The sequence below is a fragment of the Felis catus genome, chromosome E2, assembly GCF_018350175.1.
Source record: "Felis catus isolate Fca126 chromosome E2, F.catus_Fca126_mat1.0, whole genome shotgun sequence".
Taxonomy (NCBI): Eukaryota; Metazoa; Chordata; class Mammalia; order Carnivora; family Felidae; genus Felis; species Felis catus.
Window position 1 is genome coordinate 6,778,337 of NC_058382.1, and position 18,429 is coordinate 6,796,765.

General features: G+C 57.0%; 1 protein-coding gene and 1 long non-coding RNA gene across 10 annotated transcripts; one reads left to right on the plus strand and one right to left on the minus strand.

The window, feature by feature from the left end:
- Positions 1-96: 96 nt before the first annotated feature.
- Positions 97-13,069, minus strand: SPACA6 (sperm acrosome associated 6). 9 transcript variants are annotated; one of them, XM_045046279.1, is made up of 9 exons: positions 11,028-13,069; positions 10,466-10,543; positions 4,326-4,394; positions 3,626-3,649; positions 3,170-3,279; positions 2,973-3,077; positions 2,383-2,539; positions 2,093-2,303; positions 97-1,658 (listed from the first exon to the last, which is right to left on the minus strand). In XM_045046279.1, coding segments are annotated over exons 1-9 (969 nt in total). In that variant the 5' UTR covers positions 11,242-13,069; the 3' UTR covers positions 97-1,657. The 9 variants fall into 9 exon arrangements, with proteins under 9 accessions (XP_044902214.1, XP_019674174.1, XP_044902213.1 ...); XM_019818615.2 differs by lacking the exon at positions 97-1,658 and adding an exon at positions 1,660-1,764 and having other exon boundaries at positions 10,466-10,569; positions 12,811-13,069; XM_045046278.1 differs by lacking the exon at positions 97-1,658 and adding an exon at positions 1,660-1,685.
- On the plus strand, positions 2,533-6,592 carry LOC105261229. Its single transcript, XR_006590466.1, has 2 exons — positions 2,533-2,789; positions 3,188-6,592. It is a non-coding gene; the product is annotated as an uncharacterized LOC105261229 (long non-coding RNA).
- Positions 13,070-18,429: the final 5,360 nt, after the last annotated feature.

The window sequence follows — 18,429 nt, forward strand, 5'->3', positions numbered from 1 at the left end:
CAGGTCACGATCTCACGGTCCGTGAGTTCGAGCCCCGCGTCGGGCTCTGGGTTGATGGCTCAGAGCCTGGAGCCTGTTTCCGATTCTGTGTCTCCCTCTCTCTCTGCCCCTCCCCCGTTCATGCTCTGTCTCTCTCTGTCTCAAAAATAAATAAAAACGTTGAAAAAAAAATTAAAAAAAAAAAAATGCCCGGCACATAGGAAGTACTCAGTAAGTATTCTCTAAACGAATGAGTAAAGGGGAATACATCAGTGAATAAGAATGAGTAGATGCCTAAAAGGAACTTATCTTTCACACGCGAGGACACAAACCCAAATAAAAAACACAAGCTGACATTAAGTCCCAATGAGTGCTTATGCACAAGCTAAAACAGGGGGATGTCCATGGAGGGGGAGCGTAGTCAGAGAAGATGGCATTTGGGCTGGGACGTGTGCACTGAGAGAGAGGTAGCTTCGTGCGGTTCACAGTAAAGTCATTTCAAGTATGAAAAACAGCATGTGCAAAGGCCTGAACATGGGACCGAGCTTTGTATGTTCAAGGACCAAAAAATGGCCAATGGGGATAGAGAGTAAAGAGGGGGCACAAGAAAAGAGAGGCAAATACAGTGCCAGGCACACAGAGCTGTCGTGGGGATTAAATAGGTTAATACATGTAAAGGCTTTTCAGAGGAAACCCTAACTGGGTTAACTAGCCATGTAACAAGGTCCTGGGGAGAGTGACAAGAATCATGACAAACGCAAGGAATAAGCAAAGGCCAAACGAACTGCAGGGTAGAAAGATCAAGGGGAAGAGTGGGACAAGGCTTGCCCGATCATCAAGGGCCAGAACCTGGGGGATCTCGGAGGCCTTGACAAGGAACTGGATTCTGTCCCAATGGCAATTGGGAGCCACTGAAGGCTTTTGAGCCGGAGTAACCTGATCTGACACACTTATTTTTTTAACTTTATTTATTTTGAGAGAGAGCATGAACAGGGGAAAGGAGCAGAGAGGGAGCGAGAATCCCAAACAGGCTCCATGCTGTCAGCACAGGGCCTGATGTAGGGCTCCATCCCATGAACTGTGAGATCATGACCTGAGCCAAAATCCAGCGCTGGACCCTTAACGGACTGAGCCACCCAGGCGCCCCTGACCTGACATACATTAAAATATTACTCTGGCTGCTATGTGGAAGACGGACTGCAGCGGGGCAAGGCCGAGTCGAGGCAGGGGGGCGAGTGGGGATGCTGCTGCAGTGATCCAGGCAAGAGATGATGGTGACTGGGACCACAGAGAGAGGGCAGCTGCACAAGATGTTTAGGAGTTAAAAAGGCTCAGGCATGAAAACAGGAGAGGAGGAGGAATTCAACTTAGGTTTCTGGGGGAGCAGCTGGGTGGTCGGGGGCGCCTTTAGCAGGAAAGCCTCAGGGAGGCACGGGCTTTCAAGGAGACATCAAGGACTCTATCTGAGGGTGTCTTCTGCAGGCTGCAATGTCAGAGAGACCGCCAGAAATCCCGGGAAGGGTCTGGGCTTGCACCTAAAGCCCTCAGCACAGGCCCTTGCACTGTGACGACTCTACATACTCCTGTCATCAGGAGCCTATCCGCCTGAACGTATCTGGGGTACGCTGCCTCTCCTGCTACCTGCGACGGTACTGACCACCTTCAAAGATGGAAAGAATCTAGAGAGCGGAAAGACATTCTTTATTTTAGGGATGAAAACAGGACAAGGAAGTAAGAAAAAGATACCTTTGTTAGTTGCCCTTGAAGTACCATCGAAAGAATACCCTGGGGAAACAAGGAGGCACTTTGTGTTGGGGGGCAGGGTTGGGGATGAGATACTGGGGTCCTGGAAGCCTGAGTCCCTAAGGTGGATAAGGCCTGAACTCTTGGATCTGAGGGAGGAGGGGGCCGTGGACCTGGACTTATGGGTCTGAGGGAGGAGGGGCTGGAAGCCTAGATTCCTGGGTCTGAGGGAGAAGGGGCTGGAGGTCTGGACTCCCGGGTCTGAGGGAGGAGGTGGATGGTGGCCTGGACTCCTGGGTACGAGGGTGCCGGACACCCAGGTCTGAGGAAGGAGAGCGGATGCTGGCACTCCAGGGTCCCGGGGACTCACCACACCATAAGGGTCGCACTGGCTGATGCTACGGCTGCGAGGGCCGCGAGCAGGCACTGGTTGCCCGGCGTCAGAGCCTCGGGCCTGGCCAGCAGCTCGCCCAGGCTTGGCCTCCATGGTTCCAACGTCTCCGTCTCCTTCGGCGCCCCGCGCAGCACTTTCCGAAAGGAGACCTGGAGCTCGATCTCCCCACGCGGGGGCGCACTGGTCACTGCGGGGGCGAGCACGTCAGTCGGGCGCGCTCCCGGCGCCCCGCGCAGCCCCGCCCCCTCGCGCAGCCCCGCGCGCACCGTTAAGAAAAAAGTAGAGCCGCGCCAGTGGGCGCTGGTCGTGCAGGATGGAGCAAGAGAAGGTCCCGCTGTGCGTGGGCTGCACCGGCCGGATCCGCGCCAGGTATCCTTGGGCCCGCGGGATGTCTCGGAAGTAGGACTGGTCCTGCGTCCGGAGCTAAGGGACGCCCGGGCTGAAGCGGTGGGAGGAGCGGAGCCCTGCCCTAACTTGGGTCAGGTTCCCCCTGCAAGCGTCTCGCCAAACCAGAACGTTCGAGTCCCGACCCCGAACTAGACCACGCCTTCTCGAGCCTTGGCCCCACCCCTCATCCCTTATTAGCGGACCTCCCCCTCCCCCCCCGCCTCCACGCATAACCCCGCCTCCTGGGCGCCGTACTCACTCTTCGGCCCTAAATCCTTCCTTAAACGTAAGCCACCCTCCTGAACCTTGACTCCACTTCTAAATCCTGGGACCGTCCCCTTGCACGAAACGTGAATCTAGACCGAGCTCCCTCGAGTCCCACCCCCTTGAGTCCTGACCCCCCCCCCCATCCTCTAGAGAAGCATAACCCGCCTCCTAAACCCTTCGCGTTGGCCCCGCTCCGACTCACACCTCCTCCTGCGAACTTCCAGGAATAGGTGATTTCCTCCTTAGGCAGTTGGAAGTTCACAGTGCAGGAGAACTTAGCCTGCTGACCCCGAGTCACCGTCAAGTCCTGAACTGAAGACATGTCCGCGTCACCACCCGGGCCCGCCCCCGTGCGGCCGCTTCCCTTCCCGGCTCAGCTCTAGTTTCTCCAGTTCGTACCGTTTCTTCTCCTTCCAGGCCCCGCCTCTCACCTGGGCAGTCCAGCGGGAAGTTGCAGGCCTTGGAGTAGCACCCGTAGCAGAGGAAACGCCGGGCGACATCCTGGAACCCTGTGGGACCGAAGCGTGCACCTGGGCTCCGTCTGCGTTCCCCAGCCAGGGTCCCTTTGGCCAACTTAAGGTCTGTTAAGCCTCCGGGCTCTATCGGCCAGACAGGCCCTGGGCGCCGCCTTCCCTGCGCTCACTGGCTGACTCGCCATACTCTCCGGCCTCTAGGACTCCTATTGGCTTGTTTTTGCTTTCAGGCCCGCCTTATATGAGGTTTGTGAGCAATACCTGGTTTTATTACTTTTCTCCAGGGCTCTTATTGGCCTCCTTCGGACCCGACGCCCACCCAGGTTTCGATCCCGACCGCCTCCCTGCCCCCTCAATTCTGAGCTTTGAATGAGGTGCTTACCGCAGGGAGGGACGCAGGCCTGGGCTGTGGAGAGAGAGGAGACATAACTACCTTGGAGGGCCTGGAAGTGCCCATCCGGAGCTCCCATAGGGGATGTTACTGGGCCAGATGCTTTCCTCCTACGGGGCGGGGCCAGGCCTGCCGCGGCCCACCTAGGGGGCGGAGCCAGGCCTGCCGCGGGCGATCCAGGGGCGAGGCCTGATCTGCCACCGCCCACCTAGGGGGCGGGGCCAGGCCTGCTGCATTCCAGTAACATCAGGCCCAGGCATGCTGTTTCTAAGGGCGCTGGGCGGACCCCAGTGTGTTCCACTGAGGGAGCGGGGCTAGACCCCGGGCGATTGTTTTAGGGACAGGGCCTAACTAGCGGGCTCAGAGTAGAGGTGTTGGCTAGGCTAGAATTCCCCCACTGAGGGGGTCCACTTGGAAAGGAAATGTCAGAGTGCGCCGACAGATCCAGGGAGAGGCCCAGGCCAATCTGGGACGGAACCATCCCAAGAAGGGGTCCTAGCTGGAGAGGAAACCTTCCACCGAAGCGGGGACCACATCCAGAGTGGTCCTGGCAGGGGGAGAGGCTGTGTCAGGAGTGACCCACCGAGGGCAGCGGCTCAGAGGGACTGGGCAGAAGGGAGAGGATGGCTGGCTCAGGAATTTTCTAATCGTGTGTGTCGCGCCTAAGGGAAGGAACTGGAGCCTCTTTTACCTCCTTTAAGCTTCTTAATGACCTTCCGCATTTTCTCGGCAGCATCAGGGAAAGCAACGTTAAAGGAGCCTGGAGAATGGAGGGGGGGGGCCTTGTAGTAAAGACCCTTCCCTTCCTCAGCCCCTCCCCGTCCCTACGTGTCTAGTATATACTGCACCCCCTCTTCTCACCTCCTCCCACCCTGTCTACCTGGAAGCCTGACAGATCCCCAGATGTCCTTCCATCTGCCCCTGGACTGTCTCTCCAATGGAACCCCTCTGCATCCTGTGTTGATCTTATTGAGGGGGAAGGGGAAGATAAAGATCAAATTCCTCACCAAGTCCTACTACCCCTACATGGTCTGACTAGTTTCCTCTGGCTCTCTATTCCATCGTGCCCACCTATCATTTCCCCTAGTGTGAAAACAACCATATTCTCTAGCACCTCAGGGCCTTTGCACATGCTGGCTTCTGTTTCTAACACATCTTTCCCCCTACTCCTGCCCATCCTTCATCTCTGACCTCATGTCGTCTCCTGCGAGGTTTTCCCTGACCACAGATCTAATCCAGTTCCCTATTTTTGTCTCCCGAAGTGTTCCATTCATTCCATTTAGAGTTCTCAGTTTAGAATGATATGTATTTATATAATTTATTTTAAAAATTGTAATGTTTATTTTTGAGATAGAGAGCACAAGCAGGGAAGGGGCAGAGAGGGAGACACGGAATCTGAAGCAGGCTCCAGGCTCTGAGGTGTCAGCATAGAGCCCGACGTGGGGCTCGAAATCTCAAACCGCGAGACCATGACCTAAGCTGAAATCGGACGCTTAACTGACTGAGCCACCCAGGTGCCCCCTTACATAATTTATATATACAGCAATCATGTAAGTGTGTACACTGTTAATTTCGTAAACACATTGTTCTTCGTTCTTCAGTGCCGTATCCCCAGAACCCAGGGGAGGGCCCTGAGTCTTAGAAAGTGCTCAGTAAGTATGTGTAGAATGAATTCCAGGATCCAGCTGGAATGGCGACCACAACCGGTGGCCTGTGGCTCCAGTCCATCTCTTGCATGTGTTATATTTGGACTGGAATTTATTTTTAAAAATTAACCAGTTGCCAGCATGTAAAATTTGGGAAAGTCACATAAAACGTTTGGCATTCCTTTTAAAACATTTGGAAGAGGTGCAACACAGAGGCTGTGTTTTTGTGAGGGGGCAAGTAACTACAGCTTAGGGGCGGCTACACAGGGCATGCACCTGACCCTCCTCTGTGGTCTCCAGTCTCTGTTCGTTCCTACCCCCCTTTTACGCTTTCTTTCTCCGTCCTTGTGGGTGTTGGCAGTTTGGACCCTTGCAGGGGCCTCCCAACTGTAAGGTTTTGTGGCTTTTCCCAAAGTGAACGGCTGGATGGTGGATTGGTGATTGGTGGAGAGGGCTTCGGAAATTAGAAATGTGGCAGGTGTTATGGACTGAATTGTATGCAGTCTTCCCAGATTCGTATGCGGAAGTCCTAACCCCGAGTACCTCGGACTGTGACTGTACTTGGAGGTACAGCCTTGAAGAGGTCATTAAGTTAAAATTATGTCATCCGGGTGGACCCTGATCCAGCATGACTGATGGCACTGTAAGAGGAGGAAAGCTAGACACAGACACACAAAGGGAAGAGCGTGTGAAGACACAGCAAAAGAGAAGATGGTCATCTACAAGCCAAAGAGAGAGGACTCAGAAGGACCCAGCCCTGCTCACCCTGATGCCTTGATCTTGGACTTCTAGCCTCCAGAATTGTGAACAAATACCTTTCGGTTGTTTAAGCAACTCAGTTTACGGCACTTTGTTATAGCAACCCCAGCAAGCTAACACACAGGGATTGCTAGTTGCCTCCAAATATCTCTTTAGTAACATCACACTGCATTTCAGCTGGGAAAGCACCCCCGGCCCCGCCAACCACCCAGCTAAAAGGCTAGATTTCTCAACAGCCCTTGCAGCTTGTAGCTGCAGTCATGTGACCCAGTTGTGGTCATATAACCAAGTTCATAGGACATAGTCTTAAAAGAGACATAGCACATTTTATCAATCCTTCCCCTTTCTCCATTTTGCTGCCTGAAGCTTGGATGGATGGCCGGAGCTCTAGCAGTCATGTAGAACCACGAAGATAAGGGCTCCACCCTGGGATGGTAAAGCAGGCAGCTGGAAGGGGTTTGGGTCCCCAAGAAGATGAAATGGTGCTGCCGTACTGAAGTGCCTACCTCAAGACTTCTTTTACACGGGAGAAATAAACTTCTAGCTTGCTTAAGCCGTTGCACATTCCTCTGTGACTTTTTTTTTAAGTAGGCTTCATGCCCAGCGCAGAGCCCAGCGCGGGGCTTGAACTCACAATCCTGAGATCGAGACCTCAGCTGAAGTCAAGAGTCAGACGCTTAACCAACCCAGCCACCCAGGGGCCCTGTTCCTCTGTGATTTAAGACCATATAAAAATGGAAGATATTGGCAAGTGTGGCTGATGTGGTGATCTTTGGGTATAAATTGGAGAGAGGGGGCACTGAAGCCAGGAAGTGGGTTCAGAATGAGGGGTCAAGGACTCAGGTGTCTCTCCTTGGTCACAGGGCAGATGTGTGGTCTGGAGACGGCAGGATGATCAGGAGGATGTGGTCAGAGTGGGGTGCTCAAATGAGAGGCCAGGATGTTGGAGTCGTCATCCAAGGAATATCTTTGGGCCAAACCAAGTGACTCACAGGGAGGATGAGTGTGGGATATACCAAGTGAGCCATGCCCAGGGTATGTGTGCGTGCTGTATCGATCGAGTAAATCATGGGAATAAAACAGGGATAGAGTGAAATGTCCAGAGGCAGAGGGGTGGAGGTTGTCTCAAGTGAGCCACAAGGGGGCGTGGGTAGATGTTGTAAAGTCTCCCCAAAAGAGGTGCATGTAAAAAAAAAAGTGCGTATCCGTAGGAACTTCAACTGTTTCAGACCATCCGGGTTTGAGTCCCGGCTCATCCATCTGTTATGGGTGTTGGGAGTTTTGACCCTTGCAAGGGCCTCCAAACTGTAAGGTGTTGTGGCTTTTCCCAAAGTAACGGCTGGATGGTGGATTGGCGATTGGTGGAGATGGCTTTGGAAATCAGAAATGTCACAGCTGAGACATCCATTTCCAGCCCTCTTCCTTATGTGACCTTGGCCAAATATTTAGCTTTCCTGATCCCCAGTTTGCAAGATGGGGACAATACCAGCGCCTGCCTCTTAGGGCTGGGGCGAGATTTAATGCCATACAATATAAAGGGCGTCCCCATGCCAAACGATGTGCTGTTTAATGGCCGCGTGACAGAATGTCTGTAAGCGCTTCGGATGGCACACGGTGAGTGTTACGGACGGGTCAGCTGCTCGCATCGACCACCTCCAGGTTTGAGATGGGGAAACTGAGGCACAGAGAAGTTAGGAAGGTGGCCCGAGGTCACACAGCTAGACTTCAACCCAGGTGGTTGAGCTCCATGACCTGTGGCATACCTCCCTTCTCTACACCATGCTGTCCACTCCCTGGTTTTTATATGCAAACAGGATCACCTGCCACCACGGAGAGCCTCTCGGAGTCAGCGTGTCCATCTCTTGGGTCCTCCGTCCCGGAGACCTGGAGCTGCCCTTCCCATCCCCCTCACCCTGCACACACCCAATCCAGCATCTCCTGGGTCCGTCCAGGACAGAAAGTCTAGCCGGGCCCCAGCTTCCCCATCTAGAAAATGGGGCCACAAAACCCCACCTCACAGGGCCGGTATGGAGATGTCCTTGAGGAGGATAATTAACATGTGTAACCGCAGACACGGCCCCTCCCATGTATGGGGCACGATTGGCACGGTCACATCCTTGACCTTCCTAATCTTCCACGCTCAGGCCCAACCCTCGTCTTGGCCCACCTGGCCCACTACAGCTGGTCCAAACACCGCTGACCTTCTCAGTGGTTGCCCTGCTTTTGCCCTTGGCCTACATGGCCTCAGTCAGATATCGTCTCTTTCTTTCTCCCTGAAATCCTCCAGTGTGGCTCCCGCCTCGAGAGCAAAAGCTGAAGTCAGTTCAAGGGCCCACAAGAACGGTTCTCAAAGTGTGTTCCTGGAGCATCACCTGGGAACTTGTTGGAAATGTGCGCTTCCTGGCCCTGCCTCAGACCTACTGGTCCGAAATGGAGGGTGGGGCCCAGGTGTCTGCATTTTAACCGGCTCCCGGGTGATTCTGACATCCACGGGAGCTTGACAACCACTGGCCTACGAGGTCCTACAGGATGTGGTTCTTCCAAGCCTCTGATTTCATCTCTCGCTTTTTCCCTCCGCTCCAGCCCCTTGTGCTGGCTCTTCCCCCAGATTATCTGCATGGCTCTGTCACCTCATGCACATCTTTGCTCAGCCGCATCTTCTAATTTGCAACTCCCCTGACCGACCTACGTGACATAATCACCCCACGGGGCGCCTGGGGAGCTCAGTCGGTTGGGTATCCGACTTTGGTTCAGGTCATGATCTCGCGGTTTGTGAGTTCGAGCCCTGTGTCAGGCTCTGTGCTGACAGCTCGGAGCCTGGAGCCTGCTTCGGACTCTGTGTCTCCCCCTCTCTCTGCCCCTCCCCTGGTCGTGCTCTGTCTCTCTCTCCCTCCAAGATAAATAAAAACATTAACATTTTTTTTTAATAATCATCTCATGGGGCACCCTGTTCCCTTTCTGTCCTCTGTTCCCCTCCATATCCTGGATTACCAACTGACACACTATAGTATTTCACCGATTACGTTTATTGTCTGTGCCTCCCACCGCCCCCAATACAAGCAACCTGAGGGCTAGTGGTTTGGAGTTCTGGTCACAGCTATGTCCTCAGTGTTGTTTCCGGCACATTCAATAGAAACCTGTCACTTATGTTGCACCAGCTTCTCCCGGCCTCCGGTCTGTCCCCCACACAACCCCAGAGGATCTTGCTACGCCCAGAGCTGAGCCTGCCCTTTCCCCACTCATAGCCCTGCTCCTTCAGGACAGTCTCCAGTCTCCCTGACCTTGCAGCTAAACCCTGGACGCATGTGTCTAGCTGCCTCCTGGATGTCTCCTGCGTCCCTCACGGTCACTACATCCTAGCCCAGCTCACCACCTACTCCCACTCCTGCTCTTTTGCCCAGACTCCCCGTCTCCAGGGATGACCCAGCCCCCACCCTCGCATGGGGACCCCGGGTGCTGTCCGTTATCATGCAACTCCCCAAACAGCCCATCAGACCCACCCCCTGTCCCTCTTGCTCTGGACTCTCATCTGCGCCCGTGTCCTCTCCTGCACCGTCACAGCCCTTCCCTGGCTCAGGCCTCCCAGCCTCCACTGTCTCCCCACTCCAGTCTGTCCCACACACGGCTCTAGGGGGAGATCTTTTACGTGCAGAACGGGACTCGTTCCTGCGCTTTTCAGAAACTTCTGTGAGGAGGTGGTCTACGTGGGGAGAAAAGGTGTTTTCTGGAGTCCTGAGCCCCTCCCCCCACCCCAGCTCTGAGTTGCCCAGGCCTCTCTTTGGGGTTTGGGGGTCTGTAGCTGAAGTCTTCTCCACGCTCACCCCCTCCCCAGACACCCCCTGGGTGGACGGGAACCTCCCCATCTTTCAGGGTCGTTGTCAGAAAGCTTGGTGGGCAAGAGCAGAAAACAAAAGGCCTAACTGCAGATGTAGAAATAAACCCTGAGCCCTGGACCCCCAACTGGCCAGTTCATGCTGCAAACAGCGCTCAGGCCTCCCTCCTCCCTCCCACCCTCAAGGTCTGTCTGGTCGGGAGGCTTCTCCCGCTCACCACGCTGCACAGCCGTCAGGGAAGCAAAGCAATTGTCCCATCTTACAGGTGAGTGAGCTGAGACCCTGAGGGAGGCAGCGACACATCCAGAACCTCACAGCCAGGAAGAGGGGGAGCCACACAGCCAGGTGGCTCGGAACTCATGTCTGCCTGCTCCCGACTGGGCTTCAGACTCAAGGTCATTTCTGCACTGTTCTTGGACCTCCCTGCCAGCATCCGGCCGTCCCTTCTTCCCGACAGATAATCAAGCTCCCTCAGCCTATGGCACCGCCTCAGGATCTGCCACATTTGCCCCCCACGCCCCGCCCCGCACACACACATCTACCTCTTGGGGGCTTCCAACCCACATCCGCCAGACCATCCCCACCCCACTCACCCTGGGCGGCAGCTGTCTCCTGGAGAGAGTGGGTCATCTGGGTGAAGGCGTCATGCAGATGGCTTCTGTCATCGTAGTCTGGGAGTAAGGGCGGAGGGCAGAGGCTGGGAAAAGCAGTCCCCTCAACACCACGTCCGAAGTGTGGAGATTCTCTGTCTCTCTAAGATACCTTCTGTCTCCGAGTCTCTGTCCACCCCCCCCCCACTGCTATCCTGCCCTCTCTGAGTCTGTCCCCTATCTACCCCATCTCTCTCCTCCCTTGAGTCTGTCCCCCTACACCTCTCTTCTCCTCTCTGAGTCTGTCCCCCATCTCTGTTCCCCCCCGTCTATCCCCCCATCTCTATCCTCTCCTGAGTCTGTCCTCCATGTCTATACTATCCACTTCTGAGACTGTCCCCCCAAATGTCTGTCCTCCCCCGAGTCTGTCCCTCACTCTCCATCCTGCTCTAAGTCTGCCCCCACCATCCCCTCTCTGTGTGAATCCCAGTGGTTCTCAAGGCACTCGGGGCCCTCCCTGCACATACCCCCCAGGACCCCGGAGGAGAGTGGCAGGTCTCCTCACTGATTTCAATGTCGGCGAGGTCCGCAAAGGCGCTGCTGAATGCCTCCTGACACTTCTCCAGCTCGGGGCCCTGTGTACCAGCAAACATCTGGCAGATGCGGGTGCGTTCCTTATAGGATGTGAAGCAGATCAGACAGGCCCAGGCGGGGGCCCTGAAGACCGTGAGGACCACCAGGGCACACGGGACAGCGCTGTCTCGGGCCAGCAGGGCCATAGCGGAGGGTCTAGGCCCGGGGAGACGCTGGTGACCTTTGTGAGGTCACCATGGTGGGGGGGAGGGGCACGTGGTCTAGAGTCAGAGGTCGGATTTCTGTGGCTGGCCAAACGTCAAGCTCTGGGTTTTCCAGGAGAAAGGGTGCGAGCGGTCAGGGGTCAGGTGGGCAATCCCCAGGCTTGTGGTTGGTCCGGACGCCAGGCTCCCAAGAACCTCACCTGTGACCCTGGATGTCCTCACAGGTTAAAGGGTCTCAGGGACCCAGAGGCCGGCAGTGTGGCGTGGGGTGGCCTGACAGGCGCTGGCGTGGGGTGGGGGTGTGGGGTCAGAGTGGAGATGGCACAGAGATACTGTGAGATCCTGAGAGACAGGAGCTGAGACATGGAGGGATGCCAGAAAACACAGTAAGAGAGAGATGAAGACAGAGTCTGAGAGGCCGCTGTGCAGACACACAGAAGACTCCAGAGACACAGTGGAGATGGAGAGACAGCCCAGCTCCTCCACCCAGGGTCCCCCCGGCATGGGGCAGCGGTCCGGGGCTGGGGTCCCCGCCGGGCGTCCCGTGCAGGGCGCAGCCTGGGGAAAGCTAGGAGGCCGTATAGTGATCTCCGTGGGTGTCCTCCTCAACTATACAACCTCCTACCTCAGCCCGGGGGGCGCGGCAGGTGGACAGACAGACGGATGGACGGACAGATGGGGGCCAGGAGGACCAGGGAGGGCGGGGAGGGCCGGGAAGACCCCAGCCGCGATGGTGAGCCCCCGACACGGACCCACAGACTCGAGCTTGTGTGCGGCGAAGGCCCCGCAAGGTCGGTTCTACGGGTGGGTGCCAGGACCCAGGAATCCGGGCCCCCGGCCCCCTCCTCCCCCAGGAACCCAGGAATCAGTCCCTTGGCCCCTTCCCCAGCAGGGACCCAGGAGTTCAGGGCCCTAGTCCCTTCCTCCTCAAAGGGCCCTGGAATCCAGGCCCCCCCAGCCACCTCCTCCCTCAGACCCGGGAGTCCAGCCAGGCCTGCCTCCCTGGGGAAGGCATGGCCTGGCTTCCCGGATGCAGAGTCAGAGGGAGCCTCACCTGTTTTGGAGTTGGGCCCCTTGGGCAAGCAGCTCCCTACCTACCTGTCAGATTCTGGAATCCAGGACTAGGGCGGAGGCGGGGATATGAAACCTTCGAACATCTCTGGATATTTTTCCCCTCTCTCATTTCTTCTTTTGGCCTCCCATCATGTATAATGATGACAGCTGTGATCCCTGAGCGCTAACACTGCCCCAGGCCTAGTAAGGTGCTGTGGGCTCCCCCCATTGGGCAGGTGAGAAGGCCGCCGCACTGCCCCACGAGGGGGAGAGGCTGGGCCAGAGCAAGTGGGAGGGGCCGGGCCTGGCAGGCTCTGGGGCGGGCACCCAGCCTCCCCACCCGAGGGCTAACCTTTAGCCCGTCTGTGCACCTGCAGGCAGCAGGTCGGTCCCTCCGTCCAGTTCTGTCTGTCCCTCGCTCTAGCTCCATCTTTCTGGCTGTCTCCTCCTGCTGCCTGTTCCTGCTGCGCCTGGTGTCCGTGTCAGCTCCCAGCTTACCTGGTCTCTACCTCCTTCTGCGTCTGTTTCTCCCGGCTCCGCATTGCTCATTCCCCGCTCTCTCTCGGCCTTCTCTCTCGGCCTCGCTCAGTCTGTTTCTCCCCTCCTTGGTTCCGGCACTCTCCCTCGCAGATGGCCTCTCCCTCTTTTCTCCTTCCTTATTCTTTTTCTTCCCCTTCTGTCTTTCTTCCTCCCTTGTCCTCCTCCCTCCCTCTCTCTTTGTCTCTCATGCTCTCAGTCTCTTTCTTCCTCAATGTCTCTGTCTCTGGCCGTCTCCCTTCTCCTCTCCCTTTCTCTCCATCTCTGTCTCCCTCTGTCTCTTTCCTCCCTTCCTTCCCACCCCCTTCTTTCTCCCTCCCTTCTCCTTCGCCCCCTCTCTGCCTCTCTCTTCGCCTCTCTCTCTCTCTCTCTCTCTCTCTGTCTTTCTCCTTCCCTCTCTCCCTCCCCCTCACAGCTCAGAGCCAGGTCTGGAGCTGGGGGTGGGGTGGGGGTGGTTGGAGAAGGGGCCCAGGGCTGGGGTAGCGACCTGCTGAGGAGGGGGAGGAGAGGCGGGAAGGGGGCGGAGGAGGAAAGGAGGAGATGGGGGGCCAGAGTCGGTCCGGCTCTCATCCCCCTTCCCTCCTTCCCAACCTCCCAGACCCTCAGGCGGGGGCGAGAGTCAGGCCAAGGTGGGGAGGAAGGGGAAGGGAGGAGGCTGCCCCCGCCCCCCCACAACCTGGCCCAGAGCCCAGGCCGGGTTCCCAGCATGCCCCGGGGCTGCCTGGGGCCTGAGGAGGGGGTGAGAGGGGAGCTGAGAATCTTAAAGATTTGCAGGACCCGAGCATCTCCCCACTCCCCCCCAAAATTTCTCCTTGGGGAAACTGAGACGCAGAGAAAACCGTCAGGACTTGTTCAAGGTCACCGGACACGGCGCTGATGGAGACACGAACTCCCTGGGCCCATAGGCCCGATTTGGGGAGGGGGTTGGCGCTGGACTTCCCTCAGGTCTGGGTCCCCCTCCCCCTCTCTGCAGACCCTGGGGAGCCCCCAAGGGTCAGAGAGCAGACCCAAACAGTCTGGCACCATGGCAACCGGCTGGCCCCGCCCCCTTAACCCCCAGAGGGCTGGGATCCAGCTGGGGCTTAAAGAGGAGGTGGGGACGCCTGGGTTCGGGGGAGGAAGGGGCAAGGGGCCCGGACTCCGCCGTTTTGTGAAGGGTGGGGGCTGGGCTGTGGACTCCCAGGTCTGAGGGAAAAAGAGGCCCGAGGCCCAGTCTCTCTCGGGTCCTGGGGTAAAGAGGGCTAAGGGTTCGGATTTTGGGGGAGGGGGCTGGGTGGCGGACTCCCAGGTCTGAAGGAGGAGGGGGCCGAGGCCTGGAATCCCAGGTCCCCAAGGGAGCCTGGATGCTGGGCCTCTCCTCCGCCAGACATCCCCTGCCCCCGCCGCTGACCCTGGCCTGTCTGGCAGCCCAGACAACCTCCCCCCCCTCCTCCGCCCCCACCTCGCACGGCTCACCCTTGACCCCTCAAAGCCCCGCAGCCCCTTCCCTGCCCCTCCCCCGCCCCTCCAGCCAGACGTTAACCCTTCCGCTGCCAGAGGCACCTCCAAAGCCAACCTCTCTCCCTCCACCTCCCCTGAGGGCTCGGGCGGGCATCTTGCCCCAGTGTCCTCCAGCCTCCGCGTCCAGCTACCCCGGCCTCAGCTCCCTCCTCCTCTGGAATCCGGGAGGCGTTCCCCGCCCTCTCCTCCTCCGGACCCCGGAATCCAGGCCCCCAGCCCCCTCCTCCGAGGATTCAGGAGTCTGGGTCCCCAGCCCCCTCCTCCTCCAAGAACCCAGAAACCCAGGCCGCCGCGGCCTCCTCCCCCTGGGACCCCGGGTCCGGGCCCCAGCGCCCTACCCCCGCCCCCCGCCGCCCCACCCCCCGCCCGCTTTCCGCAGACTCACGGCTCCGCCGCTCCCGCGTCGGAGGGCAGGGGCTCCCCGGCCAGCCCCCAGGCCGCGCCGCGCCGGGCCCGCCGCCGCCGCCCGCTCTCCATCCTCTCCCCGCCTCCGCCGCCCGACGGCCTCTCCCCTTCCTCCCGGCGGCCCCGCCATCCTCCTTCCCTCCTCCCGACTCCCTCCGGTCCGCGTCTCCGCCCGGGACCCCGCGGGCCGGCCCCCTCCCCGGGCGCCCCCGCCCCGGCCCCTCCCCGCCGCCGGCCGGGCCCGGCCTGCCTCCCCCGGCCCCGGAGCTGGCCCCGGTCCAGGGGAAAAAATTCCATCCAGCCCCGGGGAGGAGGCGCGGGCGGGGGAGGGAGCGCGCGGGGAGGCCGGCCGGGAGCGTGACGCAGGGCGGAGGGAAGGGACAAAAGGGGCCGGGGCGGCGGGGCGCCGCGCTCCACTTCTCCCTCCCTCCGCCTCCTGCGGCCGGCCCGGCTCTCCCCTCTCCGCTTTCTCCCGCGCCCTCCACCTCTGCGCCCTCGCCTTGTCGCCGCGGTCGCCGCCTCCTGCGCGGTGCATTCTCCTCCCGGTCTCTCCGTCTCTGTGTCTCTCCTCTTCCTCCCCCCCCCCCGCCCCAGCGGGGTCTGCTCCCCTCCTCGCTCTCCCCCCTTCCTGCCCTCCCAGCCTCCTTCCCCTCCCTCCGCTTCGCCACCCCCCGCCCCCCGCGCTGGGGCCCCAAAGGTGAATCAGACCCATAGCTGCCCTTGCAGACGGAGCTCACAGTCTGATGGAGGAGACAGCCCCAGACGCAGACAGTTCCAATGCAGGGCGATCGGGGTATGACAGAGCCAGAGGCCAGCGGCTGTGCCAGCCCAGGGGAGGAAGGAGCCCTTTCGGCTGGAGACAGCCGAAGGGACCTCCGAGAACCGGGAGAAGTTAGATCTGGATGGCCGAGAGGGGGGCTGGCCGCAGCAAGGACGTTCCTGGCAGAGGCTCTAAGGCAGGGAACCGGGGGCGATTCCGGGAGGACCGCAAAGCAGTCAAGTCCGCCTGGAGCCTTAGAGGACAGGAGCCGAGGAGCTCCGAAGATGCGGCTGAGGCGGTGGGCGGGGCCAGGCTCGAGAGCGTTTTGAAGGCCAGGCTGGGAACTTTCTCCTGGGGGTGACCGGGAGCCGTGGAGGGTGGTAGTCAGGTCTGGACGTCAGAGAGACCCCTCTGGGGCCCTGTGGGGGATGGGTGGAGGGGGCGGATGCCCGGGCTGGGGCTGGGACCCTGCGGACAGAAAGGAGAGGGTGGGGCAGAGAATGCGTGCCGGCAGGAGGGACCGGGCACTGACCGACTGTGGGCGTGATGGGGAGGGGAAGACGTGAAGAAGAGACAGCCACCAGGAGTCTGGCCCAGGAACTGAGGGGACAGAAGTTGTTCCCAAATGGGAACCAGGAGGAAGAGGGAACTGGGGAGGATAGGTGCTATGCGCAGCTTGGAACTTTGTGGGCGTTTGGGTCAGGGGACGTTTAGGGAACACATTCAGGCAGCGGTGGGTATGTGATTCTAGGGCTCCAACAGTGAAAAATGCGTTTGCCTTCCACCCTGCCCCCCAGACACCCAGTACTTGCTGGAGATAGCTTAGGCTTACCAATTTCTGGTGCATCTTTTCAGCCGAATTCTATATATCTATGCACATATATTATGCCACCCCTTTCTCTTTTTTTTGTCCCCAGCTGGGATCACAGTGGCCTACACTTTGCTTTTTTAACACTGCGTCTTGAAGAGCCTCCCCTATCCATGCTTATAGACCCAACTTCTCCATTTTAGGGGCTATATAGTACTCCATTGCATACATTATCCATACTTAACTCAGGCAATTGGGAGATATGTTTTCTTGCATACAGAAACTGATGCTTATGCATATGCAAATTACTTCTTTTAAAAAATGTTTATCTATTTATTTTGAGAGAGAGAGCGCGCGCACACACACGAACTGGGGAGGAGCAGAGAGAGAGACTCCCAAGCAGGCTCCACACCATTGGCACATTGCCGGATTCTGTGCGAAGCTCAGGAACCCTGATACCATGACCCAAACTGAAATCAAGAGTTGGATGCCTAACGGACTGAGCCACCCAGGAGCCCCATTTGTTTTTTATTTTTATTTTTATTTTTTACTGATTTCTTCCGATGCTCTTAAGCCTCTGAACTCAGATATTGGATACTGACCTCAAAGTCTTTTAAATTTTGTTTTTATTTACTAACGACAGGAATAATGGTAATGACAACACATACCCTTTGCTGAGTGTCTAGTTTGGGGTGGGACCTGGGCTGGGTATTTGTTATAAATCAGATCATCCAGTCATCACAGCAATCTTACTATTTTTTAAATATTTTTAAAATTATTTTATTTATTTTATTTAATATTAATATTTTAAATTTAAATTTTATTTAAATTTAAATATAATTAAAATTAAATTTATTAATATTTTAAATTTAAAATTAATATTTCATTTAATATTTTTTAACATTAAAAAAATTTTTTTTAATGTTTATTTATTTTTGAGACAGAGACAGAGCATGAATGGGGGAGGGGCAGAGAGAGAGGGAGACACAGAATCGGAAGCAGGCTCCAGGCTCTGAGCCATCAGCCCAGGGCCTGAAGCGGGGCTCAAACTCACGAACTGTGAGATCGTGACCTGAGCTGAAGTCGGACGCTCAACCGACTGAGCCACCAAGGAGCCCCTAAATATTTTTGATTTAGAGAGAGAGTGTGGGGGGCGGGGGGAGGAGGGGCAGAGAGCAGGAGAGAGAAAATCCCAAGCAGGCTCCAGGCTGTCAGCACAGAGCCCTATGTGGGGATTGATCTCATCGTGACCTAAGCTGAAACCAAGAGTTGGACGCTCAACCAGCTGAGCCACCCAGGCGCCCCTCAGAGCAGTCTTGCTATTGGAATTGTTTTATCTCTGTGTAAGGATGAGGGAACTGAAGTTCTGAACAGGGAGTTAGCCAACCTCCAAAGTGAATGGCAATGGCAGGACTTGAACCCTGGTGTCTCTGGCTGCACGGTCCATGCCTCTCCTTCGGGGGCGAGCTGCCTCTGCAAAAATATGCAGCTCACTTGGGATTAGTATTTGGCTCCTGTCATGCACACGAATTCACATGGGAGAAAAAGGACATTCTGTCAGGCCCTACACCTTGATTTGGTATACAGAGTTACTGTCACTCTACATTTACCCCAGATGCCCTATAGTCTGGACAGGACAGTAACTGCACCACCCTGCTGTCTCCTTTTCCTGGCTCTGATCCTGTCATGTTGTGATTCTCGGTGTCTGGGTCTGGCTCTGGGAATTCACTGAGGGCACCATCTAGGCCTGAGTCATCTCTGTGTCCTCACTATCACCCAGCATAGGGTGTGGCTCATAGTAGGGGCCCAGGAAAGGGTTTGCTAACGAAATGGAGGGATAGATGAATAACAAACAGCTTTATGGGTTGGGTTGGCTTGGGACTTGCTTGAGCCTCTGGGGTAAAAGAACATACATAATTCCCGTTAGTTCCTAAAACATAAGGCCTACATTCTCATTGGTTAGTGAGTCACAGGACCAACTGTTTCCATCATTCTCTGATATAGAGTTTTCGACTCCCTTGGCACCTAAGACTCAGCTGACCCGTTCCCACTAATCGCTGAGACTCAGGACCCACCATTCCAACGAATCCCTGAGAGTCATGACCCA